The following is a 22,088-nucleotide window of genomic DNA, read 5'->3' as shown; positions in this document are numbered from 1 at the left end:
GTGCTGGAGGAGACTCTTGAGAGTCCCATGGACTGCAAGAAGATCAAACCTATCCATTCTCAAAGAAATCAGCCCTGAGTGCTCACTAGAAGGACAGATCCTGAAGTTGAGGCTTCAGTACTTTGGCCACCTCATGAGAAGAGAAGACTCCCTGGAAAAGACCCTGATGTTGGGAAAGATGGAGGGCACAAGGAGAAGGGGACAACAGAGGATGAGATGGTTGGACAGTGTTCTCGAAGCTACTAACATGAGTTTGGCCAAACTGCGGGAGGCAGTGGAGGATAGGGGTGCCTGGCGTGCTCTGGTCCATGGGGTCACGAAGAGTCGGACACGACTGAACGACTGAACAACAACAAAAACTGTAAAGGCTGCCCTTGTGAGAAAAATCACTACAGTTATCTGTCTGAAATTTGACAGGATCCATCTCCTTCAAAGAGGCAAATTTCACTAGTTTCTGCCAAAAATGAAAGAATAATAAATAATAAAAGTATAGACAATTCATGGAACAAAAAACCCTGGACCTATTTCTCTGTCATTTGGATGGATGGAAAGGCTACTTTGCCTGCAATTCTATCTAATACTCTAAAAGGGGGAGAGAGGTATAGTTGTTTCTAGATTTCCCTATAGTGCATTAGGGAGTCACCAAACTTTGCTTTTCGAAACTAGGATTTGGATGTGGAGTGAAACCAAACCAGGCAGCTTCTGAAGAACCAGGCCAAATTGGCTGTTTTCTGAAGAATTGAGCTCCAAACCAAATCGTGTGGTCCGTTTGCAATTTTGAAAAATAAATGAAGCCCCCAAATATGCTTATCGCTGCATTGTGCTTTCAAACAATGCAAATAAGGATGCAAAACCTCAGTGGCAGGCAAGGCATGGACCATTGCCAATCACAGAGTAGGCTCTGCTTGTAAGCTGCTGGGGTGGAGCACATTGGGGGTACCAGGTCCCCGTTCCTGTGCAAAGGCCCAGCTCCTGCTCTTGTTGTGCACTGTATATTGCCTTCCATTGACAGCAGTGGCTAAGAGGGTCACTTTATACATTATTGGCAGTGGCAAGAGAACTGCTTTCCCATGGATTCTTTTGGCAAGGCTCCAGTTAGCGGTCACCATTTGGGACCATATGTATGGCATGGGCAGGTAGGGCTCATCAGCCTGAGAAGGATGCCCATCTAGAAGGAAAACTGATCCTAAACCTCTGCCACCTTGCGGTACATCTTCAGGAGAAGGAAGGGCCAAGGAGGAAACTCTACACAAGTGCAAGACGCATTGTACACCTCCTTCTGGCAACTCCTGCAGCCAAGCTGGTGTCAAACAGATTACTCTGCTTTCTTCTGGACCACTTCAGTGGGGCCGAGAGTGGGGTCTTGTCGTCTGGGCAGCCCAGGACCTCCATACATACGCCCCAGGGAGGTCACTTCAATGCTACTGACCCAGTGGTTTGACCTCACCCTACAGGCACACTCCATTGCTTCTTGAGACAGTGGAATGCCAACAACGTCAAATATAGGTGTTGTCACTTTCCCACATGAATACTACCTTTTCTCCTTCTGGATGAGATTTGCAAGAGAAGCAACTGCCTCATTCACCACATGCATGCAGGGCAGCATGGAAAGGAAGAGTTTGGGGGAAAGACAGAGCTCCCACCCTGTTGTTACGTAGCCTTCTGCCGTAACTGTGAAGTTCAATGAACTGGCCTCATTGAACAGGGAGACACCAATGGAGTTGGTTTGCCTGCTGACTGGGAGAGTGCTATTTCTCCCTCAATAGCAAAGGACACAACCAGACAAAGGGACACTCCAGTCACCTTAAAGGTCCCACTGACTTCCGTGGTCTGACAGTTGTTGTCGTCATTAGTGAACCATCCAAATATGTATCCCCCAAAACACAAATCCCTGCCCCCAAAGAGCTTACAATAAAGAACCAGTACGGCGCAGTAGCTCTAGCGTTCGACTTCGGTAGGGGTGGTCCAGGTTCAAATCTCAGCTCAATTATGAATTCCATCGGGGCAGCTTTCAGCCAGATGTTATTCCTGCTCAGTCCAACCTGCCTCACAGGGTTGTTGTGAAGAGTACATTTGGAAAAGGTAAGCCTTCTGTGTCATGAAATAAAAACATAGCTGAATAAAAAGCAAACAATGTGGGGTTACAAAGTCAAGAAGGGGGGGGGCGAGGATAAAAAAGGCATGGAGGTGAACACATTCAGCTACATGTTCTTCAGCTTCATTTAAGTTGTTTAAAACTTCTGTGTTTTAATGTTATAAGCTGCCCTGAGACCTGAAGGTGACGGGTGGATAAATCGGCAGCAGGAGCAGCATCTGGCATGGTCCCTGATTTTCTCATTCTGTTAAGCATGTGCCTAACTGTTTTGATCAATGGGAATAAAAAATACTGCTTTATTTTGGTTGCACCATATTTCCCCCCCTCCCCTATGAAATTACTCTGCACCGCTGGTGTCACACACAAACACAGAGTCATTGCATTCATCGGTGCTTTTTACACATGATTTTCCAAAGGTAAATCAGCAATGTGGTGCATTTACATGTCTGACATCATAGCAAGCTGACTTCATAGGCATCTACAAAATCCCTTCTGTCCTGTCCTCTGAGACATGTGACAGACCAGAAGCTGCTCTTTGGAGTGAAGGCAGCCAGCAGAAAGAAGGCTGACTAGGAAATAACTAAGCTCCATTGTAACCCTTCTGCTGTTCTGCCTCTTTGAGTAGTAGGCTCCTTGTGATTAGACATCACCAGCTTGCTTGGACAATAAGCTAATAATTTAGCTCCACAATTATGGGCAGTGGAGTCAGCTCTGAGTCTAAAGAATCAGCCAAAAGGTCACGGGAACTTGAAAAAAGACTCCAAGAAGATGCCGTGAGGGATGCCAGGACAGTCAAGTTGCTCTTATTGGGTAAATATGTGTGATTTCATTCATGAAATGGCTACGTTAACCTTTGCACGAATGGGAGATGTTGTTTGACAGTCGTAAGTGTTCTGAGTGCTCACTTTGGGCATGCCACTTCTTTTAATCACGAACTCGAATGATAGAGACTGATATAACTGGAAACGAGCGGTTTTTGTTTTCAGATATTTGCTGCAAGTCACAAGCCACCCACCAGCCTGGAGATGATCCAGACACTCAGACCAACAATGGAGATATTTGTGTGGATGCAGCCTTCACAGGTGCGCTCCCTTGTTGGATCTGCATGCGCAGAATGGACGTGGGTGCACAATCCATATCAGCGAGTGTGACACTGGGGGTGGCATTCAACTAGGTTTTACTCGGAGTACACCCATTGAAATTAATTGTCCTTAACTTAGTCATGTGCCAACTTAGAGTAAAACTGAGTTGACTAGCATCCTTGGCAATGCACATGGAAGATGTCTATTTAAAAAGAAACAAACCCACTTGTGCTATAAATGTGCCTTTCCTCCTGCATCACAATGGGCAGAGCACATGATAGTGCATGGGTGATTCTGGGACAGGGCTATAGAGTTCAGTTCTGGAGAATGTTCAGAGTGGACTGCCCCCGTAGCCTTGATATGATATAAATCAGAACAAGAATGTGCACACAGGAAAAGAAACATGTCTCAATAACTCTATTGTGTTATCTATTGAATTTTTTATTTTATTTTGTTTTGACTATGGCAGACCAACATGGCTACCTACCTGTATCAATAACTCTAGTTACAGGTAGGTAACCGTGCTGGTCTGCCATAGTCAAAACAAAATAAAAAATAAAAAAAATCCTTCCAGTAGAATTTTTTTATTTTGTTTTGTCAATAACTCTAAAGAGACTTGCTTGCAGATCATGTTTGCCAAATTGTGGCTGTTGATTTATATAGTTTCCTGAGATATGAAAATGTGAATTTGTGAATAGAACAAATTGTGAACAGTATACTGTCTGGATAATTATCTGATAGTAAAACTGTCTGCTTTTGGGGGGAATATATAGCATATCACCTAAAATACATTCTAAAAAGTTAAAAGCTAGCACTTGTAAATGTTTTTTAATGGTTTCTCTGATTAATAATTTTTTTTAAAAAAACCACCAGATGCTACTGGTTAATTTTATAGTTTTATAAAGCTGTTACAGCTTGTTGAATCAAATACTTAACAGATGATATAGTGTGGGGAAATGCACATTCTGCTTGCAGTTTTAAAAAATCTTCAGCAAAATATTTAGCTCAAAAGCTGCTAACTGCAATCCTGAAAATCTTTATAGGCATTGAGGCTGGAGCTCCATGGAAATGAATGGGAGTGCCACATGTGGATCAGAGCAGTGTTTGTAGGTGTTTCAGTAATTTCAGCTGATCTTGGGCCTATATATATATATATATATATATATATATATATATATATATATATATAGGCTGCATTTCACCCTGATTATCTTGTTGCTATTTCTTCTTAAACAGTGCATATTTCCAAGCAAGGGTTAGGTACTTTTATGCCCATATACTAAGGATGCAGCACTAAGGATGTGTGGAAACCTTGTTGTAAATTTCACTAGTCTTAGACCTTTTGCTTCTTTATAATTCCCAATCAGATTTGCCTTGAAATGTTTGCTTTATGTGAACTTCCGTGGGATGGGAGAGGTGTGCATTCTATGCCAGAGAAAAATGGGTTTGTTAGGCTATTGAAACTCTTCTTGCGTCCTGTGAAATTTCTTCCATTTTTGGCCAGAGTAAGAACCTCCAGATTTGGGGGTAACTCTGTGACACATTGTAGATGGTAATTATATTTCCTTTAGACAATTTGTGGTTGCTTCTGATTTCCCCCCCCCCTTTGTTTTATTTTATTTTTTTACTTTGTGGTGGGTGGACACCAAAGAATTCATACTCAGTGTTCAACATTGCTTGCTAGGAATGATCTCGAAGCCATTTATTCTGCAATAGTTTCACAAGGATTATCCTGAGCTTCATACAGAAGGATGATTATCACACTCCCATATCTTATTTTACCAACGTATTAAGGACCAGCTGTCAGTATTGTTCCTTTAGCACCAAGAAGAAAAGCTCAACGGCTATTGACTAAGAGTCCTGGTATACGCAAGGAAAACAGTACACTGTTTATATTGCTCCTAGTTCTGAATTTATGAAAGGGGTCATTCGTAGCTGTGTTAATTTCTGTCATTAGCATTTTTTATTTTACTTCAAATAGGTTGGATTATTTCCCTGCAAAATTTAGGGAGTCTAATTCGCCAGCAATCCATTGTCTATGGAATACATGACTCTGAGGATAGAATCACACCCCAGGGATTTTAATAGAATTATCACAGCTACCACATGGGAGCTTGCCATTTGATGTTTCTTTCAGGCAGCTCACACAGACCCTTTTTGTCACACCAAAATGACGCCTGTCGATGGAAAGGGGAATTTGCCTGTGGAATATTTACGGCCATAAAAAAGTGGAGTGATTCCATCCTGAACTTCTGGAGCAAAAGATAAGGAGGAACTATACAGCTGTCATTTTATGGTTCCCTAACTTTTACAGACAGCTGCTTCCTTATCACAACCTGAGGTTTGGTTGACAGGTGCAACAGAATCGGGTGGTAGAATCCAGACTCTACCATTCCAGGTTGCAGGTGGGAACATCATTTTTTAACCCTCCTACAAACTGGGGTTTGTTTGTTTTCTAATCCCTACAGCCAAAACAGGGGTGGAGAACCTTTTCCACCTTGAGGGCCACGTTCTCTCTTAGAGATCTCTTGGGGGCCACTTTCCCAAAGGTGGACAGAGACCAAGGCAAAAGTGGACGGATCCAGAGGCAAATGTGGGCACAGTGCCAGAGGTGATTCTTCCCCTTGCACTCTAGGCAGCATTCCCCTCACACTAAGCTGTGGCCCTTCCCCACTGCGCACCGACTGAGAATTTCCCATTGTTTCGTTGTTGCTTTTATTTTGGTTATTTCAGCTCATTTATAACTTTCCCAATTTAATTCAAGGGTGTACATGTGTGCATCAACTGTGATCTGCAAAATTAAAATTGTAGTAAAGGTGATTGCACATATGGCTATAACAAGTGCATAGGCACATCAGAAGTGCACAAGAAGTAGCTGGACATGAGCAGAATCATTCGCTCTGTTCTTCATCGGAGGGACTGCTCTGTAGTCTCCTGCCTTGAGGTAAGGTGTGTGTCCAGCTGGGAAACAACCTTCCCAGTAATTGCTCCAATGCTGTAGGAATCCAGTTCCTGGGAATCCCACTTATCTCCATTACTTCCTGTTCTGCATTGCTGATGGTACCCGGCAGCTGGCAGGAGGCGTCATGTCCTCGCCTATTGGCTACTGGGAATTCAATTATTTTTTTTTGCCTGCCTGAATTTGTCCAATCATAGGCAGGCCTGGAGATGGGTTTCCGGGGAGCGGACCTGATTGGTCCAGAGTCAGAGTCTTCACTCAGGTCCGCTTAAATTCAACCAAAATTTGGCTTAAATTCAACCTCTCTTCAGTGCCACAGTTGTCATGTGATCTCCCACCCACACCCTTCCCTCTTTGCTTGTAATGGACCCTCTTGTCAAAAGGTGGTCTTTTGGTACAACCTTGCTATTCTTCAGCTGCCATATTTTGGGGCCGGGGTGGATTTCCCACCACAGACTTATTGGCTCATTCTGTGGGTTTTGCCTCGCTCATCACAATTGTCACAACTTTGGCAGGGTAGGCATTGGGTATGATCCTTAGCCGAGGAATAGGAATAGGAATAATTTATTATTGGCCAAGTACATTTTCCAACATACTTGGAATTTGTTTCGGCTACATTGCAATGTAAACATACAGACACTGTTCCTCTCACAATACAAAGAAGCAAAGAAACCCCACCCATATTTTACTTCCCCTTAAGCTATACAACTACGGATTTAACAATTTAATGGCACAAGGGGGGGGAAACTATTCTTGTGCCTGGCCGATTTTGTATATGAAGTCCTGTAGCGACGTCCAGATGGAAGTAAATCAAGCAAATGATGACCGGGATGTAAAGGATCTGCTACAATTCTCTCTGCTCTCTTCCTAACTCGGGTAGCATAAATTGTCTCTATTGAAGGCAAGCTAACACCAATTACCCTTTCTGCAATTCTTACAGCTCGTTGGAGCCTTTTATTGCCTCTCTTGGAGGCTGTACCATACCAAGCTGTTATAGAATTACAGAGAACAGTTTCAATGATGCCTCTGTAGAATTGGATCAACACTTCCTGGGATAATTTAAATTTCCTTAGTTGACGCAGGAAATACAACCTCTGGTGGACCTTTTTAATAATACTATTGATGTTGCTTGACCAATTTAAGTTATAAGAAATTATAGAGCCCAGGAACTTAAAGGACTCTACTACTAAAACCATGTTACCAAGAATGGAAAGTGGTGGCAGAAGGAGCGGAGTTTGTGTGCCTCTACCACCCCTCTGGGCTGTAGGGTAAAGGAATCCTAGGGGAGGTACTTCTGTCCAGATGCCCAGGTGGGGGCTGAGGGCCATAGCATTTGCTAGTGAGGTGATCCAGTCAAGGTTGCACCTATTTGATGTATGTCATAGGCTAGCTTCATCCCAGGATCAACCCCAAGAAATCTTCTGGCAGATGGGCTGGATGATAAACGACAGGGGTGGCCAACTCCCAAGAGACTGCGATCTACTCCCAGAGTTAAAAACTGGCAGTGATCTATCCCCTTTTTGTGGTTCAGGGCAGAAATGGTGAGCTTTTTTTAGAGGAGCCAAACTTGGTTGAGCTTCTTTGGGGGAGCCAGTGATCTACCAGTGATCTACCACAGACGTCCTGTGATCTACCAGTAGATCACGATCTATCTGTTGGATGTGCCTGATATAGGAGATACCCAGTGCCTAAGCCAAACAAACCTCCATCTGTAATTGTTAAAACTGTAGCCTGATTTGAACCAAAACAAGTGTTAGTGTGTCCTTTATTGCTGCAGACACAGCATTAGATTGACTTTGGGGCTCATGGCACTTGTACACACAATCTCATAGCACATTCAAGAGCTTCGACACACAACCTGGGGATTACCAACACGAGACTTTTTGTAGTTTGGCGTTGCCATTCAGATGCCCAGGAAAGGGCTTCATTTGCCTATTATTTTCGCTGTGATTCTTCAGCCTTCCCTGTACTTTGCATGTATATGGTGCTCTTGTGCTCTTTCTGCTCCACAGTAAAAACACCGTGCCTAGTGGAATTTGGGTTTATTCAGAAATGCATTTGGGAAATAGCAGGGAGCAATTCTGAATTTGCAAGTCCCAGATGCAAAAGCTTTTGTTGACAAAGTTGTCATCATTTATACGAACGTGGCAGGCAGGAACTTTGCATAATCATGGAACCTGTTGCTTGTGTTTTTCTCTCTCTCTCTCTTACATGGTGGGCTTTAGGGATCACTTTCCATATATTTGCTCGTTTGTCATGATTCATTTGCTTGAGTTAGGGCAAGCTACATATTACACGCAAATTCATATCATGAAGCTCAGCCTTTTAAGATGAATGAATAAATAAAAAGTAACCTCAGTAACCTTAGCAGCCTCATATTTGGAGTGAAGCCATTTTTCTACTCAGTGCCTCCCTTTTACCCCTCAAGCCACTCTCACCAACACCAGCACCGGATCAGAAATATGCTCAATCCTGTAAGCACATTACCTGGAACTTGTGGCGAGAAAATAAAGCTGGAGAGATGCAATGGGCTGGCAGGGGAAGGGTTAACTTGGCTTTCCCCCAGCTCAAAATCTCAGCCTCCAAAAGGTTTTTCATTTAAAAAGAAAAAAATTCCTTTTCTTTGTTACATACATTTTTGTAACATTGGATCATTTGTCCCTTCATCACTCACCGTTGACTTGCTGAAGTCTGTTTTCAACAATATCTTTTGAGACTTTTCCATTCTAACTAATGAGGATGCAGGGCTGAAAACATTTTGGAGGTCATCCACCCCAATCTCCTTTCCCTACAACTTTAAACTAGGTGGGTCCTGAGACTGGATCCGTTCCACAAAGAGTGAGGTCTCACATACATTCTGCAGTCCTTGAGTGATGGTTTGATGTGGGAGCCTTGCTATATTGGAAAGCAGCAGTGTGGGTGAGCCCCACCTACAGAACTCCAATACTGCATCTCATTCAGCCATTTCCAGTGGAGGCAATTATGCCAGAAATTAATAAGTGATGAAACACTGGATTGTATCTGACTAACTCATACTCAGAGTAGACCCAATGAAGTCAATGGACTTAATTTAGTCATGACTAACAACCCATAGAGTACATGTCTGTGCAGGTGAGTCCTAAGTTTGTGATTGTAAGTGAGTACACTGGCAGCATCAATTTTGTGGTGCTTTACAGAGTGCCATAAACTGGGAGCTATCAGTGAGAGATTGAGAGTGAATGCAGACAGGGCCGGCGTGTCCATTAAGGTGAACTAGGCAATTGCCTAGGGCGCCAAAATGGAAGGGGCCCTGGCCAGGCTTGGGCGGGGGGGGAGGGGCTAGCAGCAGCTTCTCCGCTGTAGCGGAGAGGTGCTGCTTGCCTCTCCACCACCCCCGGCTCCCGCTAAAGCAGGCTTTGGCGGGGGCGGGGGGCGCCAGAAGGTGGTCTCCCTAGGGCGCAAGAAACCCTAGCACCGGTCCTGAATGCAGATGACACCCTGCTCAATCTCTCTGTTCCATCTGAACTGAAGGAGGTGGCTAAGCTGATAGACCATTTCTAAGATGTGGTGAGAGCTGGACCATAAAGAAGGCTGATCGCCGAAGAATTGATGCTTTTGAATTATGGTGCTGGAGGAGACTCTTGAGAGTCCCATGGACAGCACAAAGATCAAACTTATCCATCCTTAAAGAAATCAGCCCTGAGTGCTCACTGGAAGGACAGATCCTGAAGTTGAGGCTCCAGTACTTTGGCCACCTCATGAGAAGAGAAGACTCCCTGGAAAAGATCCTGATGTTGGGGAAGATGGAGGGCACAAGGAGAAGGGGACGACAGAGGATGAGATGGTTGGACAGTGTTCTCGAAGCTACTAACATGAGTTTGGCCAAACTGTGGGAGGCAGTGAAAGATAGGCATGCCTGGCGTGCTCTGGTCCATGGGGTCACAAAGAGTCGGACACGACTGAACGACTGAACAAAAGATGTGGTGATGGGCTGGACTTGGGCCAATAAACTGAAATAGGGTTAAGGGTAAGTGTAAGGGTTAGTTTTCTAGTCCAGGAGGTGGGGAGACAACCTGTTCTGGACTAGGATTGCACTTCTCTGAAGGAGCAGGTCAATAGCTTGGGGATAGTCCCTAGAGACTTAGGTGGCCTTGGTGACTGGGAGTGGCTTTTTTCAGCTCTGGTTGGTTTGCCAGCTGTGGTCCCTTTTGAACAGAAATGACTTGGCGGCTGTACTCCATGCTCTGGTAACTTCCAGATTGGCTGGCATTCCACCTAGATGTCCTCTGCCTCCACATTTAAAAATTACATGGCTGCCAGTTCATTTCTGGGCCCTATTCAAGGTGCTAAGGGTAGCGTTTAAAGCCCTAAAAAGTTTAGGCCCCAATATCTGAAAGACCATCTCCTTCCCTACAGTTTAATATCAGCAGAAGTGGCCTCCTGGTAGCCCCACTGTCTTATAAACATGGGTGGGATTGATCTGGGAAAGGGCATTCTTTTTGGCAACCCCTAAGTTGTGGGACTAGTTTTCCTCAAATGCTGAAGGTGCACCTCTTTATCCTGAGCTTTGAAACTTGAGATGTCTCCCAAAGAGACCATCTAAATAGGAAATAATAGGGCAGACAATGTACTTTAGTACTGGAAGGTACTATCATGGTACCCTCCAGATGTTGTTGGACTACAACTCCCATCTTCCCTCACCAATGGCCACCCTGGTTGGAGCTTGAAGTCCATCAATATCTGGAGGGCATTTTTCGGACAACTGTACTACTATTCTAAACCAGAATAGAAGAAAATTCCTCTTTTCCGCTGCAGTTCTGTGAGGTAGGTCAAGAGATCTCTTAATACATGTTATATAAAAAAAATGTTCTCAAGGTTTTGCATTAATTTTGGATTTATTTATTTTTTAAAGAAAGAAATCCGTACTTAAAATAAAATCCTTAAACCTGGATTGCCACATATTTCTAAAGACTTGGGGCGTCTATGGTGAAAAATGTTTAGATGTGATTATCTGAGATCTCTGGCTCATAATATGTGACAATTCAGGTTGAACAAAATGAAAAATCGTTGCCGTGCTTTTTGATTCTTCAGCTCCAAAAAACTGCCCTTGCAGTGGTTTCTCTGCCCAATCATTCTATGTTTTGACTGCTTATGGCTGTCTTTTCAGCTGCTGCAACTGATGTATATATTTTTTAAAAGCACTAATATTAAACTGTGTTTGCGAGGGGCAACTAGACATGGGTCTGACAGTGCAGTGAAAACCTTTCCATTTGATCCTTATCTACATCCACCCCCACAGTCATATCAGAAGAAATCCAGAGAGTAGTAAAATAAAGACGCTTAGATTTCTGGTCCAACAGGTCTCCACTTTCCCCATACATTCGCCCTGTGAAAATAAACACTTTTATTTGATGCTTATCAGAGCTTGATATGCTCACATTGGCTTCCATAAACTGAGTACTTTTGTTTGGAGTAGCTAAATGTGTTGTAGCTACAAATTAGTATACACTTTCAGCATGTTTCTAGAGGCGACCCATACTCCTCTAAAGGTAAAGGGGTAAAGGGACCCCTGACCATTAGGTCCAGTCGTGTCCGACTCTGGGGTTGCGGCGCTCATCTCGCGTTAATGGCCGAGGGAGCCGGCGTACAGTTTCTGGGTCATGTGGCCAGCATGACAAAGCCGCTTCTGGTGAATCAGAGCAGCACACAGAAACGCCGTTTACCTTCCCGCCGGAGTGGTACCTATTTATCTACTTGCACTTTGACGTGCTTTCAAACTGCTAGGTGGGGATACTCCTCTAGGGTTTGCTAAATACCCTGGTCCATAAACAAATGTCCCCAATCCATGGCTAGTGCAAATTGCCCAATTGGCTAAAGCCCATGCACTGCTTGAGGGACATACACAGAAGCCTTTGTTGGACCAACATGTGCTGGTGAAATAGAATGCCTTTTTTCCAAGTACAGTGGTACCTCGGGTTACAGACGCTTCAGGTTACAGACTCCGCTAACCCAGAAATAGTACCTCGGGTTAAGAACTTTGCTTCAGGATGAGAACAGAAATTGCACGGCGGCGGCAGGAGGCCCCATTAGCTAAAATGGTACCTCAGGTTAAGAACAGTTTCAGGTTAAGAATGGACCTCCAGAACAAATTAAGTTCTTAACCCAAGCAGAACTGTCAACCTTCCTTTTTTTGCATTGGGAAACGGTGCTGGAATACAGTAAGGGAATTTCCCACAAAAAAGGGGAAAGTTGACAGCTATGAACCCGAGGTACCACTGTAGAATTTATTTATTTTTAAAAAACAAGCAAGCAAGCAAACCCACCACTTTTGCAAATCTATATGTGCTTTTCTTCCTCCATCACTTACTTTCTTTGTCTCGTTTCCCCCACTTGGCTCCTTTTTAACGACATTAAATGTGACCAATATGTGCATGTTCTTTGTCTGCAGGAGCTGGAGAATCAGGGAAGAGCACTATTGTGAAACAAATGAAGTAGGTGCATCAATATGCATGTCACATTGGGTAGCGCAAAGTGCTACATGAAGCACAATGCCAAAGGGCACGAGGTGGGGGAGCGATCAAACAAATCAAGCTTGACAATCTAATCCTAACAGATACTGTACACGAGGGTGCAAAATAGCAATCCTCTATACCTCATTCACTAACCTGATGTTTTGCCCAATATATCAATATGTGCTTGGCCTCATCTATCTGAAGCCAAGGATACCAGTTTAAAGACAGAGGGACAGCTAAAACAGGTATTAGGGTGGATGGGAGAGACACCACACACACACACACACACACACACAACCACATCCTTTCCTAAAAGCTTTGCAGTTATTTTCCTGCCATTGAAAGTCATATTCACTGCTCAATGTATTTATCAACAAAAACAAATATGCATTTTTCTTACATTGGCAGGACTTTCCGATGTGTTCAATGGCATATTAGTTCACATCTGAACATTGTAATGCGTACCCTTGAGTACCCCCAGAAAGCAAGCCCTGGTCCTGCTGACTTTGAGCATGGGCAGGGCTCTTGTGTACCTCCCCAGTGACAGGTGCACCAGATGTCACTGCTTAGAGCAGGGGTAGCCAATGCGGTGCCCTCCAGGTGTTGATCGAATACAACTTGCATCTGCCACAGCCAGCATGACCGATGGTTGGATATGGTGAGATTTGTAGGCCAACAACATCTGGAAGGCTATTCCTGTCTTAGATAATGGGACATTTAAATCTGATTATGCAGCCATGTCTATGACTGCCAGTTCCAGTTCTTAGGATCCTTCCCTCTCACCCTCTTCTTCTTTTAGGGTATTGTGAGATTTGTCTTCTTCTTTGCTTCCTAGGATCATCCATAAAAATGGCTATACAGATCAGGAATGCAGAGAGTATCGATCTGTGGTTTACAGCAATATGCTACAATCCATTCTGGCTATTGTCAAGGCAATGTCCACATTAGGAATTGAATATGGGAACTCAGAAAGCAAAGTGAGTATAATGTCTCTCTCAACTAGTATTACCGGTATTTTGTCTCTGAATCAGTGTCACCCCAGGACACCAGTTTTGAATTCTCACACCAGAACCTCAGGATGATCCTACATACCCACCCACTCACCCTGTTTCTTTTCTTTTCTTGGTCTTTCACGGCAGTGCCATAATTCAGTTCACCTCTGGGAAGCGCAGCTGCCATTCTGTTGAATAAGTTCAGTTTCAGTTTATTGGCCCTCATCCAGCCAGTCAAGCACATTCTCCCATTCACAAGCTTGCTTGAGACTTTCTGCCCAGACAGTAACTGCCTCAGGGTCACCAAGTGACCATTGCTCTGAAAAAAAAACAACCCTTAATTCTCATATGTATATATTTCTGTATATGAGAGCAAAGGATCTCATAGTTCTTATGCAGACCTTTTATTCTTATGCAATATACAAGGGTTAGGGTTAAACATGGGCAGACATGACCCAACTCCTTCAAATGAAAATGTGAAGAAGTTGTGGCCTTGAACAGAGCCAGTGTGGTGTAGTGGTTAAGAGCGATAGACGCGTAATCTGGTGAACCGGGTTCGCGTCCCCGCTCCTCCACATGCAGCTGCTGGGTGACCTTGGGCTAGTCACACTTCTCTGGAGTCTCTCAGCCCCACTCACCTCACAGAGTGTTTGTTGTGGGGGAGGAAGGGAAAGGAGAATGTTAGCCGCTTTGAGACTCCTTCGGGTAGTGATAAAGCGGGATATCAAATCCAAACTCCTCCTCCTCTTCTTCTTCTTCTTCTTCTTCTTCTTCTTCTTCTTCTTCTTCTTCTTCTCATATTATTATAGCAGAGGTAAGACATCAGTGAGAGATTTCCTTATCCCTTTGAACACTGTTTTGAACATAATTTCAATTATTCACATTGGGCTATGGCTGTCAGTTTAATTTGAAAGGCCTATAATGAGTCAGAGCTGTACAAAAACAAAAACTAAAAAAAAACCACCAATGCTAAGAAAGTATTGTCGCTTGCAGTCACAAGGTGACAGAAGTACCGTACTTTTAGTGACCTCATAGATTTAGATGCAGAACTGTTAAGGGCAGGGGTCCCCAAACTAAGGCCCGGGGGCCAGATGTGACCCAATCGCCTTCTAAATCCAGCCTGTGGACGGTCCGGGAATCAACGTGTTTTTTACATGAGTAGAATGTGTGCTTTTATTTAAAATGCATCTCTGGGTTATTTGTGGGACATAGGAATTCGCTCATTTTTTTTTTTTTCAAAATATAGTCCGCCCCCCCCCCCAAGGTCTGAGGGACGGTGGACTGGCCCCCTGCTGAAAAAGTTTGCTGACCCCTGGTTAAGGGTGACATTAAGCAAACCAGTTAATTGCCATGACCTCACTTCTTTCTTCAAACCAACTGAGGAACGGAGGTTCACAGCAGTCATGAATAAGGCTGGCAAGATGTTTTGCTGACCGCCAGCTTGGATGGCTTTAAAAGAGAATTAGACAAATCCATGGAGGCCTGGACTATCAGTGACTACTAGGCCTGGTGACTATACTCTGCCTTCACTGATGGTGGCAGCATCCTCTGGACACCAGCTGGGGAGGATGCTGTTGTACTTCGGTCCTGCTTGCAGGCTTCCCATGGGCATCTGGTTGGCTGCTGTGAAAACAGGATGCTGAACTAAATGGACCCCTTTGGCATGATCCAGCTGGGCTGTTATGTTCTTATAAGTTTATGTATGCCTAGAGCTTGCTGATCAGAAGGTCGGCGGTTCGAATCCCTGCAACGGGGTGAGCTCCCGTTGCTTGGTCCCAGCTCTTGCCCACCTAGCAGTCCGAAAGCATGTCAAAGTGCAAGTAGATAAATATGTACCGCTCCGGCAGGAAGGTAAACGGTGTTTCCGTGCGCTGCTCTGGTTCGCCAGAAGCAGCTTGGTCATGCTGGCCACATGACCTGGAAGCTGTACGCCAGCTCCCTCAGCTATTAATGCAAGATGAGCGCCGCAACCCCAGAGTCGGACACGACTGGACCTAATGGTCAGGGATCCTGTTGTAACGTGGGGATCGTGATTCAGCAAGTGATTTCAGCTCTAACATAGCAGGCAGGAGACAGCTTCTTCATGTAACACTCTTTATTCAGACAAACAAGACTGGGGAACTGAGGAGAGAGAAGCTACATTTATAGGGACAGTAGACTGGCTAGAAAGGATACATTTTGGAGGGAACAATCTCAAGCAATCACAAAGCTGCCTTTTGGTGGGAACCAATAAGACTGAGGATCCAAATGCAGCAACTTGAATGAACCAATAGTAACTGTTCCTTCTGGAACAGGAAGGCAGTTACTTTCCCCTAATGTGAATACAGACAATAGTAATCAGATATGATAACCCTTGAATCAATACACAACAGATCCCTTTACCTTTACCTATGCCAAGATAGGTACCAGGTTGGGCTATGGCCCAGGGCCATATATAGACCACTGTTTTCTGTGACCCCTTATTTATCCTCCCTGCTGCTCTTCTGAACCTGAGAAGACCAACAGACGCTAGAGGTAGTGCTGTGTCCCTGAACAACAACAAAACCGAAAGAATATCTTATTATCTCTAGAGATAACAAAAGCAAAAAATGAACTTCTGCATTTGAAATTCCCTGATGAAGAACCTGATAAATGTGTTGGATATTCAACTTTTCTCCCTACCCTTTTTCTTCCTGCTTCCCTCTCCCCACCTCCCCATATTCATAATATTCATAATTTTCATTACTTAAAGAATAAAGTATCGGTCCCAATGGTCAAGCCTGATTCACAGAAATCTCGTTTCAGGAAGATGAAAGGCAGCTTTTGGCAATTGCAGATTCCATGGAAGATGGCACCATGTCTTCTGAACTGGCTGGGATCATCAAACGTTTGTGGAAGGATTCAGGGATCCAGGCCTGCTTTGAAAGAGCATCAGAGTACCAGCTCAATGACTCAGCTGCCTAGTAAGGGGCCAGTTTACAACTGAATTCTGTAATCCTAAACTTTGTGTGTGTGTGTGTGTGTGTGTGTGTGTGTTTAATGCCTGTTGCGTTTCACAATAATATGCTTAGAAGTTACATAATTGATTCTGCCTTCAGGGTGCTGGGTCTGTATTTATGGGCATTAAGCTATTGTTATGATGCTATTAAACCAGCATAAGCACAACAAAATTACACAATTAATTATCCTCTTCTCCAGTAGATCCTTTTTAAACCACCCTCCAAACATCCCAGTTTTCAGTTATCAGCTGCACTCTTCTTTCTTGCAATGATTCTTCCTCTGTCTTCATCTTCCTCACATTTTATGTGCCTATGGCAGGCAGCTAAAGTTGACACCTAGCGCAGGAATCACAAATTAAATTGTATCTATAACCCCCCCCCTCTGTGTGTGTGTGTGTGTTATTGAATACACACACACACACACACACACACACACACACACACATATATCTGTATCTTTGAGACCAATTCCATTATGGTTAATGCTGCTATTTTGCAGGTCAATTTTTCTTTTGCTTATGGCCAAAGGCCTTTACAGTTGCAAACATTCAAACAGGCCGAAAGGCACACAACACATCACATGAGCCAATGTTGAAATACCAATGTTGTGAGTAGAATCCAAATTGCGTGAGAAGACTTCTTATCTAATATCTTTACTCATTCTCTCACACTTCCTAAACACTTAACCTAACGCTAGACTGTAGATTTACAGTTAGATAAAGTGTTTAGGAAGTGTGAGAGAATGAGTAAAAATATTAGATAAGATTAATGATTTTTAATAGTAAAATAAGATATTTCAAGATGTAAAGAAATTACTAAAGATGATTGACAAGGAACGCAGGAAGGAGAGATGAGAGGAAGTCAAGATACAATGTAAAGGATAGAAGTTAGTGATACTAATAAGTTTTTTGTTTTGATTGTAGGTTTGTTTTTTATGGTTGTATTGTTTTGTATTTGTTTGTTTTTGTTGATTGTTGTTTTTATCAAATTTAATAAATATATTAAAATATATATATATATCCTCTCCTTCCTCCCTAATCATCATCCCCATACACATGCACAAGTGTCCCTGTTTCCACCTTGCAGGAAGATGCAGCCTGCAATGCTTTATCCCTCTCTCTCTTTCTGATTCTGCAGCTATCTCAATGATCTGGAGAGGATAACAGCTCCTGGCTATGTCCCAAACGAGCAAGATGTCCTTCGCTCACGAGTAAAGACAACAGGAATTATTGAGACACAGTTTTCATTCAAAGATCTGCACTTTAGGTATGAAAGCTGTTCTTCCGTGCTTCTTCCAAAGTATGGTAGATAATGCATGTGGTTTGGGATTAGAGGCTGCTGAACCTCCCCAAATCCAATGATCTACCAGGAAATCTTGCAATTTCCTCAGCTGTATTCATTTTGTAAATGCTCTCTCTCGATTCCACCCACGGAAACTTTACAGCTGTACACAGTCAGCTTCCATGATGTTGGCAGAGGGAAAAAATAGTAACAGAATTAAAATTGTGGGTTGCTGCACATGGGCTGCTGAATTCGGAAAGTCTCTGAATCTCCGGCTTTTCTCTTCTCAGCTGCTTTACATATTATGGTTGAGCTGCGCAGATTACTTTACATCGACCAGTCATGTGGATCAGTTCAACATGCAGATAGGTGAAACAAAATTAAAAAAATTCTTTCCAGTAGCACCTTAGAGACCAACTGAGTTTGTTCTTGGTATGAGCTTTCGTGTGCATGCACACTTTGCACACGAAAGCTCATACCAAGAACAAACTCAGTTGGTCTCTAAGGTGCTACTGGAAAGAATTTTTTTTTTATTTTGTTTCGACTATGGCAGACCAACACGGCTACCTACCTGTAAATGCAGATAGGTGGTTTTTCTCCAAACTGCTGGAGGATTTAGCTGGTAGGATTTGATGTAACATGGAGGAAACTGCCCAATTCATGAACTAAGCACATAAACAGCTCGTGTGCAGAGCAGTCTCAGTTAGCTTATTTGTGGTAGGGAACAATTTAAAAGCTTGTGCTCAGGAAAAGCTCAAACCATTATTGGAACTCCAGGCTTCCTGTTGCCTGCCGGGTAACCTGGCAGCTAGCTCATTTCTTCCCACTGTCTTACCTCTGTACTTGTCCATAACTTGCAACTGTTTATGTACACTTGTGCAGCCTGGTGTCGTGTGCATTTCCACTCCCTCCCATCCCCTCTGGTTTTTGCCTGGTAAGCTCTATGGAGCAAACTGTTTTGCCTGCTGCATCCATCATGCTGTGTGTGAGAGGCATGTTGTATTTCAGGCAGAACATATCATTTCCCATTCTAATACAGTATTTGAAAAGTGGTTCTTGTTGGAGGTGGAAGCAAATAAATATTTGTGAAATGCTTTGCATGCTATTTACAAAGCTAGGCAAGCAAATAGCAAAGAAACAACAAGCTGCCATGCAAGAGGCGTGGATTGGTTTGACACAAGCTCCGCATTTGAGTTTCCACAGCACTTCACTTACAGTATATGATTTGTGATCAGGAGTCCCATATTGGAGATAGAAGTCTTCTTTGGCTCACTGTGTATACAATACTTCTCATGCAGACACAACACAGCCCATCTCTGAGACTTGTAGTGGTGAAAGAATCCTGACATCCCACCCCCAACATGTCCACCATAACCAGTGTCAGAGATGCAGTGAATGGATGTACATGTTTATCTTGTTGTTTCATTTCCTAGGATGTTTGATGTGGGAGGACAACGATCTGAGAGGAAAAAGTGGATTCATTGCTTTGAAGGAGTTACTTGCATAATATTCTGTGCAGCTTTAAGTGCTTACGATATGGTCCTGGTGGAAGATGAAGAAGTGGTGAGTGAGAACAAATGTTGGGGGGGGGGGCAAGGGAGTTGCAATTTTTGGAAAGTACTTAAGGTAACCTTGCATGGTTCCTTAAGAACATTATTCACATTCCCTGCCCTGATAACCCCAACCCACTGAATTCCTGTTTCTTTGATTAAAAAATAACTTTGGACTTTGCATGTCACCAGGTAATGCTAATAGCCACATTTCCCCGCCTTTTACAGAACCGAATGCACGAGAGTCTCCACCTGTTCAACAGCATCTGTAACCACAAGTACTTTGCAACCACTTCTATTGTGCTCTTCCTAAATAAGAAGGATCTCTTCCAAGAAAAGATATTGAAAGTTCATCTCAGTGTCTGCTTTCCAGAATATGATGGTAAGTTTAGAACCTGTGGCCCTCCAGATGTTCTTGAACTCTCATCGGCCCCAGCCAGCAGGGCAAGAATCGGGGGTGATGGGAGTTGTAGTCCAGCAACATCTGGAGGGCCACAGGTGGGCCAGTGCTGGCTTACTGAAATATACTCGGAGTCAAGTGGGAATTTCATGCTCTTTATTCAGCTAATAGTAGTGAGGAATGCAGTTTCCCCAAAACGTTTACACAATGGGCCCCATGTGATTGGCTAATTCCGGGAAACTCCTGTATGCTAATCGGAGTGCGGATTCACTTCCACCTGGAGCTGGATTAGGTGGCTCCTGTGGACCAATCAGACTGCTGCAGTCTCAATCCTATTGTTCTGGGACCAGTCAGACTGCTGCAATCTCAATCCTATTGTTCTAGGACCAATCAGACTGCTGCATTTTGGATCCTATTCAACTCAGTACATAACACTTACACATCCCACTTCTTTGGTTTCTGAAGATTGCTCTTGAGGAACATAGTCCCCGGATTGAAATGATTTGCCACTGCTGAATTAAGGCAGCATTACTTGGTGTCAGCAGAGATACACATATTTAGCTCTTCTTGAGACCACTTTCTTAAGCCCAAGGTAATGGTAAAGGACCCCTGACAGTTAAGTCCAGTCACAAATGACTCTGGGGTTGCGGCACTCATTTCGCTTTACAGGCCAAGGGAGCCAACATTTGTCCGCAGAGAGTTTTTCCAGGTCATGTGGCCAGCATGACTAAGCCGCTTCTGGTGCAATGGAACACCAAAACCAGGGCAACGCACGGAAACGCCGTTTACCTTCCCGCTGGAGTGGTGCCGATTTATCTACTTGCACTTGACGTGCTTTCGAACTGCTAGGTTGGCAGGAGCAGGGACCGAGCAACGAGAGCTCACCCCATCGCAGGGATTTGAACCGCCAACCTTCTGATCGGCAAGCCCTAGGCTCAGTGGTTTAGACCACAGCGCCACCCAGACCAGCATAAAAGACTAGGCTGTGTCCAGCTTGGTGAGTCCAGCTGTGTGGTCCATCTCTGGACACAGTTTTGCATTTTCATGACTCCCATAAGGATAACGATTAAAAGAATGCAAAGGGATAGTTTTGGGAAAGGGAAGTAATTTTTTAATCTTACTCGTGGCTCATTGCTTTTCTATATGAATGAAAAAGGGATTCCTTGCATGCAGTAAATGAGAATTGTAGAGACTGAAGATTTTGTGCATGCCATACTTTTTGTTTGGGGAGGAGGTCAGAGGTCAGTGGAGGCTGAACTCGGCAGACTGTTCCAAGGGAAGGGAAAGGGCTATTTTTAACAAATTAATTAGTATGGGTTTTTTTTAATTGACAGTTCCTTCTGTCTTTCTCTGACTAGGATCAAACACATTTGAAGATGCAGGAAATTACATCAAGAACCAATTCTTGGACCTGAATTTAAGAAAAGAGGACAAGGAGATCTACTCCCACATGACCTGTGCCACCGACACGCAGAATGTTAAGTTTGTGTTTGATGCTGTGACAGATATAATCATCAAAGAGAACCTGAAGGACTGTGGACTCTTTTAGCTCTCCACCCTGTGGCACCTTCATCCTGCTGTTTCTCTTCCCTGTGGCCTCTCCCTTTCATTTGTAGGATGTTTCTGGTTAAGGATGCCATCTTGCACGTACATTCCTGAAAGTAAGCTTCCATTGCAACCTCTAGGGCTTACTTTTGAGTAGGGATGGATGGATCAGTCTGCTACTAGTTTGTGGCAGTTCCCCATGTGTGCATTCATAAGTCTCTTTTATCCCATTTCTTTTTAAAAAAATGTGTTTTTTTTTAAATATTGAAAGTTCATAAATATGTATTTGAACATGTATATTTTCACAAGATACATATTTAAATACATCATCTATCTCAATGCAAACCTTTCTAATCACATATAACCCTAAAATATGCTCTTTGAGCATTTTGGTGTTTTTTTTTCAGCTGACCTAGCAAACCTCAGAGAACTGAGAAATCTGAAGGATATTTACATTCTGGTCCATGGATTAATCTGGAAGGTAGGTTGATTTGCTTAAATATTGAGCTAGAACTTTTTTCCTCCATCCCTACTTCGAAGTAAACACGCATTGGTTTGAGCTGCAAAAGCAAAAAGAGAGAAGTGGACACAATATTGTAAATACTAGTCCTGTTTGACTTGCTCAAATGTTTGTGTCACGTCACAATTTAATACAGCCAAACTGGGTAGAGTAACCTCATTGCAGGCACAATGCTCTCCCTCCCTTCTAATTTAA

The 22,088-nt window shown here is 43.5% G+C and overlaps 1 protein-coding gene across 1 annotated transcript; it reads left to right on the top strand.

Moving 5' to 3' along the window:
* Nucleotides 1–2,516: 2,516 nt before the first annotated feature.
* Nucleotides 2,517–21,585, top strand: GNAT3 (G protein subunit alpha transducin 3). The gene is made up of 8 exons (XM_033163173.1): nt 2,517–2,905; nt 12,564–12,606; nt 13,463–13,604; nt 16,404–16,561; nt 17,735–17,863; nt 19,312–19,441; nt 19,657–19,810; nt 21,187–21,585. The coding sequence occupies exons 1-8, from the start codon at nt 2,788–2,790 to the stop codon at nt 21,375–21,377; spliced, it is 1,065 nt and encodes a 354-aa protein (XP_033019064.1). The 5' UTR covers nt 2,517–2,787; the 3' UTR covers nt 21,378–21,585.
* The last annotated feature ends 503 nt before the right edge of the window (nt 21,586–22,088 follow it).

The sequence above is a fragment of the Lacerta agilis genome, chromosome 10 (genome assembly GCF_009819535.1).
Source record: "Lacerta agilis isolate rLacAgi1 chromosome 10, rLacAgi1.pri, whole genome shotgun sequence".
In the NCBI taxonomy this organism is placed as follows: domain Eukaryota; kingdom Metazoa; phylum Chordata; class Lepidosauria; order Squamata; family Lacertidae; genus Lacerta; species Lacerta agilis.
This window is presented reverse-complemented; position numbering and strand designations above follow the sequence as displayed.